Source organism: Dama dama, chromosome 26, assembly GCF_033118175.1.
Source record: "Dama dama isolate Ldn47 chromosome 26, ASM3311817v1, whole genome shotgun sequence".
Lineage (NCBI taxonomy): Eukaryota > Metazoa > Chordata > Mammalia > Artiodactyla > Cervidae > Dama > Dama dama.
Genome location: NC_083706.1, coordinates 23729845 through 23746563, shown reverse-complemented (window position 1 = coordinate 23746563; position 16719 = coordinate 23729845). Strand labels below are relative to the sequence as shown.

The following is a 16719-nucleotide window of genomic DNA, read 5'->3' as shown; positions in this document are numbered from 1 at the left end:
CTCTCACCTCATGGCACATTATCATCATTGTTCTGTGCCAGGCCTCTTGTTCTATTCATTTCTTTTTGTGCTCATTCCTTTATTTTAAGTATGAGAGTCCTTTTAATTTTATTTTTTGCCACGCTACGTGGCTTGTGGGATCTTAGTTCCCCAACCAGTGATTGAACCTGGGCCCTCGGCAGTGAGCACATGGAGTCCTAACCACTGGACCACCAAGGAGTTCCCATGTGCTCGTTCTTCTATGCCCTTTTCCCCACCTCTGCTCTTGGGCAGCCCTTCGAATGTGTTTCATCTGTATCTTTTTGTTCATGAGGTGTTCTAAAATGTGCACTGTAATTGTGGGTTTATATATATTTGACTCAATGTAAATGCTATTCTGGGCTTCCCAAGACCCAGTGGTAAAGAACCTGCCTGCCAATGCAGGAGATCCCTGGATGGGGAAGACCCCCTGGAGGAGGAAATGGCAATCCACTCCAGTATTCTTGCCTGAAAAATTCCATGGACAGAAGAGCCTGATGGGCTGTAATCCACGGGGTCGCAGAGAATCAGACATGACTGAGCACGCACACAAATGCTATTCTATACCTCATTTGTATTTCACTTTTTCACTGACGCTGTTTAAGTCTCGTTTATGTTACCATGTGTATTTCTACCCCATGTTTGTAGCAATTTTTACAAGTCCTTGCTTCAAGCCCCTTCCTTCCCACAATGAATGGTACTAAGAGAACACCATTATACCTGGCTGCTTATAGATGCAGCTGTGTGTTATTTCTTTGGCTTGTCCACCCAGAAGTGGAACTGATGGGACAGGAATGCATGTACTTAATTTGACTAATTGCTTTCTAGAATGATTTTGTTAGTCTCAGTCCCATAGTACTGCATATCTTTATCTTCCTGCCAGTGCTTGGCGTTAGCCAGCCTTGTGAGTTTTGCCAAGACTAATAGGTATAAACTGTAATCTCAGTCTTGTGATTTGCATTTCCCTGGATAACTAATGAGTCTGAGCATCTTTCCATGTGTTTGTTAGAGTTTTGAATTCCTTCTTTTAGAAAATTACCTCTTTCGTTCCATTGCCCCATTTTTAATGGGTTGCCATCTTTTTCTTCTTAATTGGTAGGAAGCAGTCCTTCCCATACTCTAAGTCACAAAGATATCCTCCTACTCCTTCTTTTATTAAGTTTATAGTTTGCACTTTCATGATTAGATCTTTAAGTCATCTGGAGTCCATTTTTGTATATGCCATTAGATAAGGATCTCCATAGAATTATTGCTCTTACAATCAATAATTTTTTTCACTGGCTTATGGTGGCAATTTAATTGAATGTTAACTTCCCCCCAAAAGACTTGAGTGTGTTCTGGGCACTCACTCTTATTCCATTGGTCTATCAGTCTATTTTTAATGCCATTGCCATAATTTATTTGATTACTTATTATTTATTACTTAGCATCTAGACATTTCTGCAGGTCACCCTCATTTTCTAGAATATGGAAGACAGTGGGTCCTTTTCTCAAGAACTTGTCCCTGGGACTCCTTTGTAGCACTTGACTTCTTACAGAGAACTAGAGCCTGGACTAGGGGTACTGAGGTGGGAGGGCAGGTGGATGTAGGACCAGAGGCAGGTTCTGAGCATCTGCCAGAGCAAGGAGCACCAGGATGAGTTCGGTCTTGTGCTCATGAAGAGCCTGCTGTGACGGGATGAAGGTGGTGTATGGAGGGACCCTGCGTTTCACACTGACAGAGCCTGATGCGCATCCTTTCCTGGGGGGTCTCTGCATCCAGAGGGTTCGTTGGTGGTCCTCTCGGGTTTCTGCCAAATGCCTCATTTGAAACATCAGGACCTAAATATACTTTTGAAATGCTTTTTTTGGCTAAAGTACACCTTTTCTTTTCTTAAATTATTGAGATTTCTTTCAGCCAGTAAAGCCTTCAACTTATTACCATAAACTTGTTACTCATGGGATATAAGCTGACTTTGATACTAGTCATTGCTTCCTTCAAGTTTTTCTGAAAGAACTTGGCTTGAATCTTTCATGTGTCCAGTTATTCATATCTGCACCTGACATTTTCATCCACTTTGCAAAGATTCTCCTCTGTCTTTATGGAGTAAATGAACTCTGAATTGGATATTTGGTGAAAATTTATTTTGGTTTCTTGAAGCAGTACAGGAAGGACTTTGAATTTCCCACAAAGGCTTTTGCTTTTCTATTTTTTTCCCTAGTTGCAATGACCTTCTCTCAGTTTGGAGGCTATTAATGTGATCTTTAAATGCACAGATTATTTTATCTTTATCAGATAATTTAATCTATACTTTTTTTTCTAGAATTTTAAGTAACTTAATCCTATCTGTTTCTTCAAAAGTCCTTTTGATAACATTTTCTTGGAGGTTTTCATTTTATGCATGATTCTGTGCATGCTAAGTCACTTCAGTCATGTTCAACTCTGTATGACCCTACAGACTGTAGCCTGCCAGGCTCCTCTGTCCATTGGATTTTCCAGGCGAGAGTACTGGAGTGGGTTGCCATTCCCTTCTCCAGGGGATCTTCTGACCCAGGAACTGAACCTGCATCTCTTATGTCTCCTGCGTTGTCAGGCAGATTCTTTACCACTATTGCCACCCAAGAAGCCTTTATTCAGCTCCAAATTTCTACAATCCCTGTTGTCTTCTCCAAGAATAGCAGTCACTCCAGTCTTTCAACTGCTTGCTTATAACATGTTTAGTGGTTCTATTCATTATTGAAAGTGACATTAAAATCTCCAACGACTATTATTGTCTCTTGCTTCCTTCTGTCAGTTTTTGCCACATGACATTTGGGCTGTTGTTAAGTGTGTATAAGTTGAGAATTGTTATATCTTCTTAATGGATTGGCTCTCTTCCCATTATAAAATATCCTCCTTTGTCTCTAGGAACAATTTTTGTGTTGTTTATTTTGTCTCATATTAGTATAATTATTCTATCTCTCTTTTGGTTACTGCTAGCATAATATATCTTTTCCCATCTTTTTATGACTTATGACTACTTATGACTTTGAATCTAAAGTATGTCTCTAATAGACAGTATATAGTTGGGTACTTTTTTTTACATCCATTCTGTTAATTACCTAATATGATTACTGATAAGGTAGGAATTATGTCTACTATTTGTTTTCTATTAATATATGTCATCTCTTCTTACTTTATCCCTTATCCCTCAATTACTGCCTTCTGTTGTGTTAAAGCAGATATTTTCTAGTATATTAATGTAATTCCCCTTTTTGTTTCTCTTAGTAAATAAACATTTTTAGCTATTTCCTTAGTGGTTGCCCTGGAGATTACAACTAATACCTTGATTTATAATAATCTAGTTTGGATTCATACCTCTTTAATTGTAATAGCATATAAAAGCTTTGCCCCTGTATAACAATACCCTTCTTCCCTTTTGTGCTGTTAGTTAAATTTTATACGTTGTATGTCCCTCAACACAGAATTTATAACTATTGCTTCATGCAATTGTTTTAAAAATAAGATGGGAGAGTTACAACCAGAAAATGGATTTAAACTGTCTTTTTTATTTACCTATGTCGTGACCATTACCAGTGCTCTATTTTTTCATGTTGATTTGAGTTATAGTCCATGTTCTTTCATTTTAGCTTGAAAGACCATTTTAGCTTGAATTTCTGGTAGGACAGATCTGTTAGTGACCAATTCTCTCACTTTTTATTTATCTGAGAATGTCTTAAATTTCTCCTTCATACCTGAAGGATGTTTTGCTGGATATAGAATTTATTTAGGGGATTTTTTTTTTCTGGTTTGAGATTTGGGTGTTCTAGCTTTCAGTTATCATGGTTTTGGCCATAGATAACAGACAACACTGCCTGAAATTGGCTAAAATGATGAGGAGAGCTATGGTGTCACATAATAAGAAACCCAGAGGGAGATGAGTGTGGATATGATTTCTGCTCACCAAGTTACTCAGCTCGGCTCCTCCAGACAACCAGCCGGATTGTACTTCTCCACTCCCTTGAAGTGAGATGTGGCCGTGAGACCGACTCTGACCAGTGAAACGTAAGGAGGATTGTCAAGGGCGTTGATGATCCAGTGTGCGGTGCTCCATCCTCTCCCTTTCTTTGGCAGTGGTGACTGACTTTCTAGATGGTAAAGCCAGTTTTTTTGGGTGAGGAGGATGAAGAGATGGTTCTGTCCCGTGAGAGATAAACTTCTGTTGCTCTAACATCTGGGGGTTGTTAGGTAGAGCAGCAGCATCTTGCTTATCCTGAATAATACCAGCAGCTCCAAGCTCGACATGTCAGGCTTTGGATCCACATCTCAGTGATTCTTCTGCTCCTGGCAAGTTTCATCAAGTGGTGGAGTTCTAAGGACTTTTCTCAGAGTATGAAAAATACAAAACTAATATTTTGCCCAATTCTGATTTGCAATATCAAAATATACTGGGAATGTGACAAAAGTTTCTATAGAGAGGTTAATTTGTGCTTTTTAAAAACACTTATGTTGTATCTAGGACAGCAACACAAGGATTTAATAAATGATTGTGGGGTGTCCTTGCATACAAAGTCCTCCAAACATTAGTTAAATAGATAAACAAGCTAGTTAGCTAACTAACTAACTGCCAGGTGTTAAATTACTAGCACTATACTTATACAGTTTCATTGTTTGAGTTGTCTGAGATTTCACTTACCCATGGTGGACTGTGTTCTGAAAATATCAAATGGAAAATTCTAGAAATAAGCAATTCATAAGTTTTAAATTGAGAAAGACCACATTCACATAAATTTTATTACAGTTTATCATTATAATTTTTCTATTTTATTTTTAGCTATTGTTGTTAGTTACTAACTGTGCCAAATTTATAAATTAAATTTTATCATAGGTCTATGTTAAGGGAAAAATAGTCTGGACGTAGGGTTCAGTACCATCTGCAGTTTCAGGCTTCCCGTGGGGTTCTTTGAACATATCCCCTGCAGAGAAGGAGGGGGCTACTGTAATTCATTTCTCTTAAAACATTTTATTTTTCTACTTATTTGGGAATATATGTACCCCATGACTTTGAAAGTCATGAAGTAGTTCTGTGTGTTAGCTTTCTTTGGCTTAGAAATCAAATGGATTTGAAAGCCATGAAAAAACTGCTTGGATAGTCAAATGCTAAGGACATCTACTAGGTTCCTTTGAATTTCTTTTAGGGCATTTACTGCTTGCTTCTTACTGCACGTGACACATGATAATTCATTGTACAATATTCTAATCATTTTTATAGCCTTTCCCACAGTTGTTTCTCTCACACTACAAAACTGAACAAGATAGCAAAAGCTGAAGAAAAACGTTGGCAGTTGATTGCCTTCTGGATATGATGCAATCACTGCCATCAGAGGCGGCACACTCGCTGTGTGTGAGAACTGTGAAGGTTCTCAGGTCAGCTGTGTACTTGGAAACCTGGGGCAAAGTCAAAGCCCTTTGCCTGCTGACTAAGACACACGGCTGCATGTTAAGGAAAAAACTGCTCAAGTTACACAAGGAAGCATCGTTTTCAAAGTCACTTTGATGACAATAGAAGTAAAAACAGGGATGATTGGAATTTGGTATGAAGAAAACCCTACCATCTAACATAGCACTCTCCAATAAAAATACAATATGCACCAAAGATACAATGTAACATTTTCTAGTAGTCACATTCAAGAAAAGTGAAACAAAGCAGGTGGAATAATAATATTAAAATTATATTTTACTTAACCCAACATTATCATTTCAGCATGTAATCATGATGAAAATTTGTTAATGAGATGTTTTACATTCTTTTTTTGCATACTCAGTCTTTGAAATCCAGTGTTTCCAGCACATGTATTAATTTGGTCTAGCAACAATTCAAGCTCTCTATAGCCACATGTGGCCAGTGACTTCTAGAGTGGACAACTACCTTAGAGGAATTAGAGTGTTAAATGACACTCTCCAGTATACAACATAGTTAGCAGGAAGCATGACCAGTTACTAATGTCAAACCCTTGTTGCATTTCTGGGGTAAATCCAAGTTAGTTTTTCCTTGTTCCTAATATGTGCAACTTTGTCCGGGAATGAGATTGACCTGTAATTATCGTCTCTCATACAGTTATTTCAGGTTTAGGAATCAATGTCATAGATAGAGGCTTCATAGAGGCCTTCGTAGAATGGACTGGGATACTTTATAGAATCCTTTTTTTTTCTCTGACTCCTTGAAAGAATTTATGTAAATTTGGTACACACTCTGTTTTGAAAGTTTAGCAAAATTTAACTGTGAAACCTTCAGGTCTTGGTAGTTTCTTTGTGGAAAGACTCTTATTTTCTAACTAAATTTATGTAAGATTATAGGAATTTCTTTTCGGTCTGCTGGTATGTTACATTTTTTTCTAGAAATTTGTTCACTTGTTCTATGTCTTGCTAATCATCTTATGTTCACAGATAGTGGATCTACCTGACACTTTCCTAATATACTTGCAAAAGTCCTAATTTTTCCCATCTTTTACAGGTAGCATCTGTTCACATTCTGGTCAGATGACAGTATGTCAACTTGTTGATTCAAGTGTAGTTCAGCCAAGTGTCCTCTCAACTAATTTTTCGAAAAAGAGCTTTTTTCTTGTCTCCTCAAAGCCTGTTGATTGCCTTAGGTTATTTGTTTGTTTGTTTGTTTGTTTTTCTGGCTGAGCTGTGAGGCTTGCAGGATCATATTTCCCCAATCAGAGATTAAACTTTGGGCCTCAACAGTGAAAGAGTCCTCACCACTGGACTACCAGGGAATTCCCTGATTGCCTTAGATTTTTGTTGTTGTTGTTGTTTATTTTTTAATTGAAGGATAATTGCTTTACAGAATTTTGTTGTTTTCTGTCAAATCTCAACATGAATCAGCCATAGGTATACATATATCCCCTGCCTTTCGAACCTCCCTCCCATCTCCCTCCCCATCCCACCCCTCTAGGTAGATGCAGAGCCCCTGTTTGAGTTTTCTGAGCCATACAGCAAATTCCCGTTGGCTATCTATTTTACATATTATAGTGTAAGTTTCCATGTTACTATTTCCATACGTCTTATCCTCTCCTCCCTTCTCCTCATGTCTATAAGTCTATTCTCTATGTCTATTTCTCCATTACTGCCCTGTAAGTAAATTCTTCAGTACCATTTCTCTTGATTCTGTATGTATGCGTTAGAATACAATATTTATCTTTCTCTTTCTGACTTACCTCACTCTGTATAATAGGTTCTAGTTTCATCCACCTCATTTGAACTGACTCAAATGCATTCCTTTTTATGACTGTGTAATATTCCATTTTATATATGTACCACAACTTCTTGATCCATTCATCTGTCAGTGGACATCTAGATTGCTTCCATGTTCTAGCTATTGTAAATAGTGCTGCAGTGAACAATGGGGTACATGTGTCTTTTTCAATTTTGGTTTCCTCAGGGTATAGGCCTAGGAGTGGGATTCCTGGGTCATATGGTGGTTTTATTCCTAGCTTCTTAAGGAATCTCCATAGCATCTTCCATAGTGGCTGTATCAATTTACATTCCCACCAACAGCGCAAGAGTGTTCCCTTTTCTCCACATCCTCTCCAGCATTTATTGTTTGTAGATGTTTTGATGCTGGCCATTCTGACTGGTGTGAGGTGATACCTCATTGTAGTTTTGATTTGCATTTCTCTAATAATGAGCGATGTTGACTATCTTCTCATGTGTCTATTAGCCATCTGTCTGTCTTCTTTGGAGAAATGTCTGTTTAGTTCTTTTCCCCACTTTTTGATTGGGTTATTTGTTTTTCTGGCATTGAGTTGTATGAGCTGCTTGTATATTTTGGAGATTAATCCTTTGTCAGTTGTTTCATTTGTGATTATTTTATCCCATTCTGAGGGTTGTCTTTTCACTTTGCATATAGTTTCCTGTGCTGTGCAAAAGCTTTAAGTTTAATCAGGTCCCACTTGTTTACTTTGTTTCTATTTCCCTTACTCTAGGAGGTGGGTCATAGAGGATCTTTTTGATTTATGTCATTGAGTGTTCTGCCTATGTTTTCCTCTAAGAGTTTTATAGTTTCTGATCTTACATTTAGGGTTTTATCAATTTTGAGTTTAGCTTTATGTATGGTCTTAGGAAGTGTTCTAATTTCATTCTTTTACATGTAGCTGTCCAGTTTTCCTAGCACCACTTATTGAAGAGGCAGTTTTTGCCCCATTGTATATTCTTGCCTCCTTTGTCAAAAATAAGATACCCATAGGTGCATGGGTTTATTTCTGGGCTTTCTATCTTGTTCCATTCCATCTATATTTCTGGTTTTGTGCCAGTACCACACTGTCTTGATGACTGTAAAATAAGCAAAATCCAAACAGTCCAATAAAGTACAGTAGATTGACCCAGCAAACAAAGGAAATCAAAAATTATATCTACCAGTTAAGAACACTAACTAAAGCACAAACTGGAAAACAAAACTAAAGCAAGGTGCCAAGTGGGGAATAAAGCAAAGAAAACAAAACTAACAAATACGTTGAGAGGAAAGGAAAGAAAGAATAGATATGCAAAGTTAAATAAAGGTAGATGAAGAAGATTTATATAAAGATTAACTGCAAAGGGGAAAAGAACAGTCTGAAAAGCAAACAAAGGAATAAATGTAGAAAAAATAATAATAGGCTTAAAAAATTAAAAATTAAAATTAAAAAAAGAGAGAGAGAAAAAAAGGAACACTCCATAGAACTACAAAAGCGCAATATAGAGGTTTATAACAATAAAAAATGTGACTGAGAAAAAAAAAAAACTCAAGAGCTTAATTATTTCATAGTGCCAATAACATCGACATTACAACAGAGCAGGGGGCAAAGGGGAAAAAAGAAAAAAAGTAAAAAAAAATCCAAAAGAGTCTACAGAACAGGTCAAAACATAAGAATAATCAATGTTTTTCTTGAGTTACTGCTGTCAGAGTGCTTTCCCTTGCTGGGAGTCACAGTCCACCTCCCCTCCCTAGGAAGCCTTCCAACTCTGTGCGGGTCTCTGGCCCTGCTGCGGGGGCAGCTCAGATTCTAATTCGTCCTATCCCTGTGTGTCCTTACCTCCAGTGTCCATCGCTGTCAGAACTAGTGCGTTTTCTTTTGTGGGCGCTCTCAATGACCTTTTATGTATTCCACAGACACAGAGTCTGCCTAGTTGATTGTGTGGATTTAATCTGCAGCTTGTATAACTGGTGGGAAGGTTTTGGGTCTTCTTCTTAGTCACACCACCCCTGGGTTTCAATTGTGGTTTTCTTTCCACCTCTGCATGTGGGTCATCCACTGGGGTTTGCCCCTGAGGCTGCCCTGGAGGACTTGGGTCTGCCCCTGTGAGGGCCAGGTGCGGAGGTGGTTCTGCTGCTTGAGTTGCATGGGTTCTGGCAGCACCAGGTCCTCAGGGGAGTTGGCGGTTAGGGAAGCAGGAAATATCGTGCTCTAGACGGGAATGGCAACCAGTATTGGCCAATTCACTGCAGTATTCTTACCTGGAGAACCCCCCTGACAGAGAAGACTGGCAGGTCACCGTCCACAGGGTTGCCAAGAGCTGGACACGACCGAAGTAACCCTGCGTGCATGGACGCAGAACATTTTTGGCCTGGGGCAGCTCTGGCCTGGTGAGGGCTGAGGGTGAAGGTGGCCCAGGTGGTTGGCCTGTGGGGACCCTGGCAGCGCCCCGTGTGCAGGGACATGGACTGTCTCCACCGCAGGAGGTATGGCCCTATCAGGGTCCTTTTTCAAGCCTCTTGTACTGGTGATCAGCAGGCCTCTTTGGCCAGTGTTTTTTCTGTAGCTCCTCCTGCTCAGGCACTTAGCGGGCACCCTTGCCTGGGGTTCTTCTCTGTTGCGCCACGCATCAGGTACATAGAGGGGCCCCCCTGGCTTCGGTCTTAGGCTGTAGATCCGCGCACCAGGCACTTACAGGGGCACGCTGGCTGGAGTCCTGCTCTGCAGTTTGGCACATTAGTCACTGAACATCAGGCGTTTGATGGGCCAGCCTCTCTGTTGTTCAGCTGCGGATGCTGGCTTGTGGGGAGAGGGAGGCTATGGTGACGGCTCCACCCCCTACGCATGACTCAGCAGCACTGCCTTGCTTTCATGGCTGCTTTGCTTCCCTCCTCAGGCATTTCCCACCACAGTCTCCTCCCTCACTTCCCCTCAATCTGCCTCTCCACAGTCAGCAGCAGCCCTCGCCCTGGGACTGCCCCACAGTCCCTAAACTCCAGCTCCCAGCTGCTGCGCCTTCTGGGGAACCTGCCTCCCTGTCCGGGATGTGTATGGCCGCGGCAAGGACTGTCTGATTCTCATCCCATTTAGGCTGCTGCAGATCAGCTGTTTCACTCTCAGCCTTAAATGTTCCTCCTCTGACTCAGACAATTGCCCGGATGTGGGGATTGGACCCCTGCTTCAGTTCCCCCACCCACCAAGGGCAGGTCCATTCTAGAAGCATTCCTGTTTCTCCCCCTAGTTCCTTTGTCCTGCCGAGTTTTGCGTGGTTCTACATGTTCTTCTCCACTGGTCAGGTCCTCCAATCTGCTCTCAGCTGGTGTTCTGCATCCACTTCTGGGTCTGAAGGTGTGTTCCTGATGTATCCGTGGAGAGATGTACTCCACGACACCTACTCCTCTGCCATCTTGTTCTGCCTGCCTTACTGTTTTTTTTTTTTTTTTTTTTTTTTTGCCTTAGATTTTTAATGAGAATATGTGGGGTACCTTTTAGCCACTCCACCTGATCCAACATACCCAAATGTATAGGGAATATAATTGACAACTGCATGATTTAGTATCACAATATACCCACTGTTTTTGTTTTGAATTTGGATTATATGGCATGGTACTACAACTCCAAATAGGCATTTAAAAAGGAAGAATACAAACAATAACAAAACCTTCATTAAAAACCTTTTTATCTCTTTTTAATATTTTGCCTTCTAAAATTTAAATGCACGGGAATAAATGACATTCTTATTACATGTTAAACCTCTGGATAATCTAGATATCCATGTAAAAGGGTGTATAGGAAATGAATAGCTTTTAAATCTGTCAAGAGAACAGATTATAACTCCATAGTTGGTAATTAACTATTTGGTTTATTCACAGCATTTGTTAGTCAAGGCCAAACATAATGCTACATATGAGGGCATTACTGAGTATGTAAAAACAGCTCATAATTCAAGGCTTCATGGAGTGTTAAACTGCCACCTGAAACATGGAACATATGATATTTTGAAAATATTTTGCAGGAGGAAGCTGCTTGTTTAGATTCTGAGGTAGATGAACATATTAACTGGTTCCAGCAAGAATATGTGAAAACAGAAAAGGACTGGAGAGAAATTGATAAGAGGATGAGCCAGACTTTGGAAATAAGAAGAAAGTTGATTGGCGGCAGAACACCTCTGAAGGACATTCTTAAAATGTTTCCTTTCCTGCAGTGCCCTTATCAGGTATCTTTACTTACCTATAATACACTGATTATTGTGTTCAAATGGACCTTTCTCTCTTTCCTCTTGGAGCGATAACAGGATTGTATAGCAAGATGATGGGTGTGAATCTCGGTAGAATGTGTGGGGTCCAAGGGGCTACGATGAGGGGCATTTGGTAAGAACTTCTGGACTCATTCTGATAACACGCCTTGGCTGCCATCAGATCTGAAGAGTCCCCAGTGGTCCCCAAGGTACCAACCCCTGCTTCAGGGGACTTTGCCAGTGGGAAACATTTTCCCTTTGCACGCATTTAGACAATTGAGATAGTTTATTAGGGTGCTGTTAGCCTGCAGCATTACTCACAACTTATTTCCTTTATCATCCCAAATTATTCCATAAAGTGAAAGTGAAAGTCATTCAGTTTTGTCCGACTCTTTGCAATCCCATGGACTGTAGCCTGCCAGATTCCTCTGTCCATGAAATTCTCCAGGCAAGAATACCGGAGTGGGTAGCCATTCCTTTCTCCAGGGGGTCTTCGCAATCCAGAGATTGAACCCAGTTCTCCCACATTGCAGATTCTTTAAGTGGTCTTAAAATATGTGAAGTTTTTATAGGTAAATCAAACATCCTTCCATTTAGTTTACTTAAGATGGCCATTAAAGGTCCTATTATAATTTTACTGTAATTTTGGCTGAAAGATTCATCAGAGTTTTATCTGAGAATGCATTTCATGAAGGAATGCTATGGGTGCAAGAAACCAAATGAAATGAAAAGTTTTACAGGCTTTTCTTCTCTCCCACCCCCCCAAAAAAAAACTGAAATAAGAATTTGTCTGCACTTTTTATTTTAATAATAATGTCTATAGAGAACATCTGAATGTTTATTACATAGCAGGCATATTCTTAGTGCTTTACATGAATTATTTTAGTTAATTCATTTTCAGCAACCCTACCCTATTTATCACTTGGATTTTCTTTCAGTTGCTAGGAACAGCAATATCTGGTAGCCTCTGTTAGAAGAGTACAACAGATTGACACATGTATAAAATATACTGTTAAAGCAAAAATTGTTAAACCAACAGTCTAAAATGTTAAAAAGTGAAAAAGTGAAAGTGAAAGTCGCTCAGTCGTGTCTGACTCTTCGTGATCTCATGGACTATACAGAACATGGAATTCTCCAGGCCAGAATACTGGAGTGGATAGCCTTTCCCTTCTCCAGGGGATCTTCCCACCCCAGGGATTGAACCCAGGTCTCCCAGGTCTCCCGCATTGCAGAGAGATTCTTTACCAGCTGAGCCACAAGGGAAGCCCAAGAATGGGTAGCTTATCCCTTCTCTGGCAGATCTTCCTGACCCAGGAATTGAACCGAGATCTCCTGCATTGCAGGCGGATTCTTTACCAACTAAGCTAAGCATGTTCTAAACATTGTGGTAGTTCCCAAAGTACCTAACAGAGTACTGTGTGTGAAATACAAGTGAAATACTGATCTTTTTAAATGCTAAATGAGTCAGTAGATGGTTGATTCAGGCAAGAATCATTGGTGAATGCTAAATCTTGCAGATGAAAATTATAGTAGGAACAAGATATTTACATCAGCTCAAGGGATCGCCCCATAAAATACATACAGCTATATTTTAATTAATAATTATTACATATGTAGGAATTAACCTGGAAGATTCCATTTTAACCAAGAGATCAGTTACTAACTTCAGTAATGGGACCAATGACCATCCTCCTGATAAAATGGCAGCATTCTTAGTAAAAAGTCTGTAAATCATGAAGAAACATCATATGAATCTGGAATGAGGGTGTGTTCCCCCAAGTAATTGGCTTCTGCTTTTACAATATGTTAAGGAATTTAAGGAAAACCGAGATGCTGTTTCAGACTGAAAGAGACCAAAGAAACATCTAAATCTCACGTGTTCCTGGATTAGATCCGAGACTTGTAAAGAGTATGATTGCAACAACCGGAAAGTTTAAACAGGGTCTGTGGATTAGGTTTCCCTGATTTTGATGGTTATGTGGTGCTTATGTAGGATAGTGTCCTGATAATTCTTAAGTACAAGGAATAATAATATGCAATGAAGACTTAAGGGTTAAGAGGGCCTCCTGTCTGCAGCTTACTTTCAAATCAGTCAGAAATGTTAGCCTTGGGCGAAGTTGCATGAAGGCCATTTGTGACCTCTATTTACTCTTTCTGCAAATTAATGTCAACCTGAAATTCTTTTTTTAAAAAAAAAGTTAAAGAAATTCCTAGGTTCTGCGCCCAAGAAAGTGGACTCTCTAGCTTCCTTGTGTTTCACTTCACATCTCCCTGCTCCCTGAGAGAGTTTCTTTTTAGGGTATTAATACAGATTAGTGCCCACTGAGGGTTGCCTGATGGCAGAGTTGCTATACCTTTATGAGGATGTGCATTCCAGTTTTCTGATAACTTTCAGACCTAATCTTTGGACAATTTATGATCCACAAAAACATTCAAGAAGCAATGAGACCCAGTGGGTAGTATATAACTGTTTTTTATAGAGTTTTAGGGAAAGTGATGACTACATAGTTCCTTTTAGTGTGGGTGATGAAGAGTTTTATAATGTCACTCTGTCAAAAAAAAAAAAAATTGTGAGGGAGTGGTGGTGGAATTCTCCCAAGAGAAGAACTTAGGCGGGAGCAGAAAAAAGTGATTCTGAGTAAAGGGGTTTCCATACAGGTTAACTGGTTTTGCTTTCACCTCATAGTCGAATCTAGTACATTTAGATTGTTTTTCATCCTTTATTTCTGTCTGATGTTACAATGTCTTTAAAGCTCTTTTCCCTTTAGGATAATAGGGTTAGGAGTTTTTTCAAGGTTTGCTTCCTAAAATCAGATAGATTTCTTCTTGTGCCTCTTCCTGGAGAGTGCCAAAATAGCAATGTAGTAAAGAAGTGTAAGATCCTAGAATCTCAGCTGGGTAACACAGCCAGCCAAAATATTCATTGTATTCATTGTGGAGGGATTTCTTTTTTGCTTGCTCTTTCCCCCAATTACTTTGTTACCCTCATTTGCTTGAGTCTGTATCCAGATTTAGTTCTGCAGGCTTGGATGTTTGTCATGTCCACTATTTATCTTTTTCTGTTCACTTCAGGCTTCCACTCTTTTCCCCTCCTCTGTCTTAAGTCTACTTCTCCAGTAAAACTAATCAAATATCTAGTATATAAACTAGCAGTCAAAGCTTAATGTACTTCTACAGAGTAATTTAATTCCTTGTAGTCCATAGGTTAGCTTCTCTTGTGATCTTTTTCTTTTTTCAGCTCTTCAGAGAATTCCAACTTCTTACAAGAACAGATATTTATAAGAAAACAAGGCACATTTTGGAATCCTATTCAGAAAATATACTGGCTTCTCTTTCTTTGGTGGACAACCCAATCAATATTGCGTTGCAAGAAAAGATGAAACACCATACAGATGAAGACACGTTGAAATGTTAGTGAACTTGGGGGATAGGGTGATCTGGTCTCAGTTACCTGTATAATTCAGGGTAATTAGGAAAGCTATATTTTGTAGAATTTAGTGAAAAAATATGTGAGGAAGAAAAAATAATTTCTCAAGTAGAAGGAGCTTAAGAATAGATTTTAAAAGTACATGTGATATTATAATATTATATTTAGGAAACTAGTAACCTGTTAATTTCATATAGAAGGTAATTTGCAGACCACAGGTTAAGTACATTGAAATCATTCTGGCAGATGGACAGAGAGTACAGAAATCTTACCTCCTCTTGGCTGTGACATGGAGGGCAGAACAGGAGATCTTGAATGTTTACTACAAGGGGATGTTGTTTAAAAAAAAAAAATGCTAGGGGAACTAAGGTCTAAGAAAGCTAATTTGTTCTTTAGAAGAACAAAAAAATCCACACATTTTAATACTGGCTTTACTTACAACATTTACTTGGACTGTATGTTTGCTTTGACAGATATGAAGATGACAGCCACTTGTTTACTCCTACCAGAGGCTTTTGGGGAGGATTCCAGTCTTTTTGTTGTTGTGAATGACAAGGTATGCAGTATGTCAATGATCATTGGTTTGATATTTAATACGATACATTGAAGCAGGATGGTGGCCTATTTTAAAGTTATGCTTTGTCATATTTACAAATATGCTAAATTGTAACAAGTGCGTTTATTGTAATATCATAGTTAAATTGAGGCACATTTGTATTATTTAGCTATTTTCCATACCACGGGGTGGTGACTCTAATCTTTTTTATTCAGGTGCAAGTGCCCACGCCTGTGTTAGAAGTTAAGAACCCCTTCAACATGGATGTCTGTGAATTTTCTTTGTATTTAGAAAAAGAGAGACTCACCAAGGTGGATGACTGTGTCACAGCCTTGGCTGCTCTCATAGCTTCCTTCCATGTGTTTGGGATTGAGTGTCCAAGAAGACTGTCTCAAACCCTCAACTTCCTAGAGACACTGATTTTTGATGCGCACAGTCCATATTCTCCTTCTATGAAAGAAAAGGAAAAGGAAGTAGGATTTCAACATCCAGTCACTTAAGAGCATGCCAAATATTTAAGCAGAATGGATCTCTGGGGTGGCTGAAACTATTAACCATTGTTTTGATTTAGTAGAGGTAGGTATTAATATTAGAAAATCATCTTGTCACTGAGATTCAAATGAATATTAATACCTTCTACCTTTACACTTTGACACAAATTCTTTATTGAAATTCTGTAATAAAATATGACATAAAGAGCTGTTTGTTTCGAGTTTTAAGAAATTCCAATCCAAGTTAACACTTTCAAGGGGGCATTAGTTTTTAAAAGACACTATGCTTCACATTTTCTTAAAATCCTTCAAATTAGGATATGACTTGCACTTAAGGCAATATGTCCACTTTTGAAAAACTTAATGCCTAGAAGTGCTGAAGAATTGATGCTTTTGAACTGTGGGGCTGGAGAAGACTCTTGAGAGTCCCTTGGACTGCAAGGAGATCCAACCAGTCCATCCTAAAGGCGAGCAGTCCTGGGTGTTCACTGGAAGGACTGATGCTGAAGCTGAAACTCCAATACTTTGGCCACCTCATGTGAAGAGTTGACTCATTGGAAAAGACCCTGATGCTGGGAGGGATTGGGGACAGGAGAGGGGGACGACAGAAGGTGAGATGTTTGGATGGCATCACCGACTCGATGGACATGAGTTTGAGTAAACTCTGGGAGTTGGTGATGGACAGGGAGGCCTGGCATGCTGCCATCCATGGGGTCACAAAGAATCAAACACAACTAAGCAACTGAACTGAAAGCCCAGGAGCTGCACATTTGTGGCCTGTGGTTCTGTCTCT

General features: G+C 39.4%; 1 protein-coding gene across 4 annotated transcripts in view; it reads left to right on the top strand.

Annotated features, from left to right (window-relative positions):
- The window catches only part of SAMD3 (sterile alpha motif domain containing 3), a 54420-nt gene that overhangs the window by 27906 nt on the left and 9795 nt on the right, over window positions 1-16719 (top strand). For 3 of the 4 annotated variants that reach the window (XM_061130574.1, XM_061130576.1, XM_061130575.1), the window contains 4 exons: window positions 11231-11431; window positions 14691-14862; window positions 15353-15435; window positions 15651-16133. In XM_061130574.1, the coding sequence (XP_060986557.1) occupies window positions 11231-11431; window positions 14691-14862; window positions 15353-15435; window positions 15651-15935 (741 nt within the window). In that variant the 3' untranslated portion in view covers window positions 15936-16133. Of the gene's footprint in view, window positions 1-11230; window positions 11432-14690; window positions 14863-15352; window positions 15436-15650; window positions 16134-16719 lie in introns of those variants that run through there. The other variant, XM_061130577.1, reaches the window with a different exon arrangement.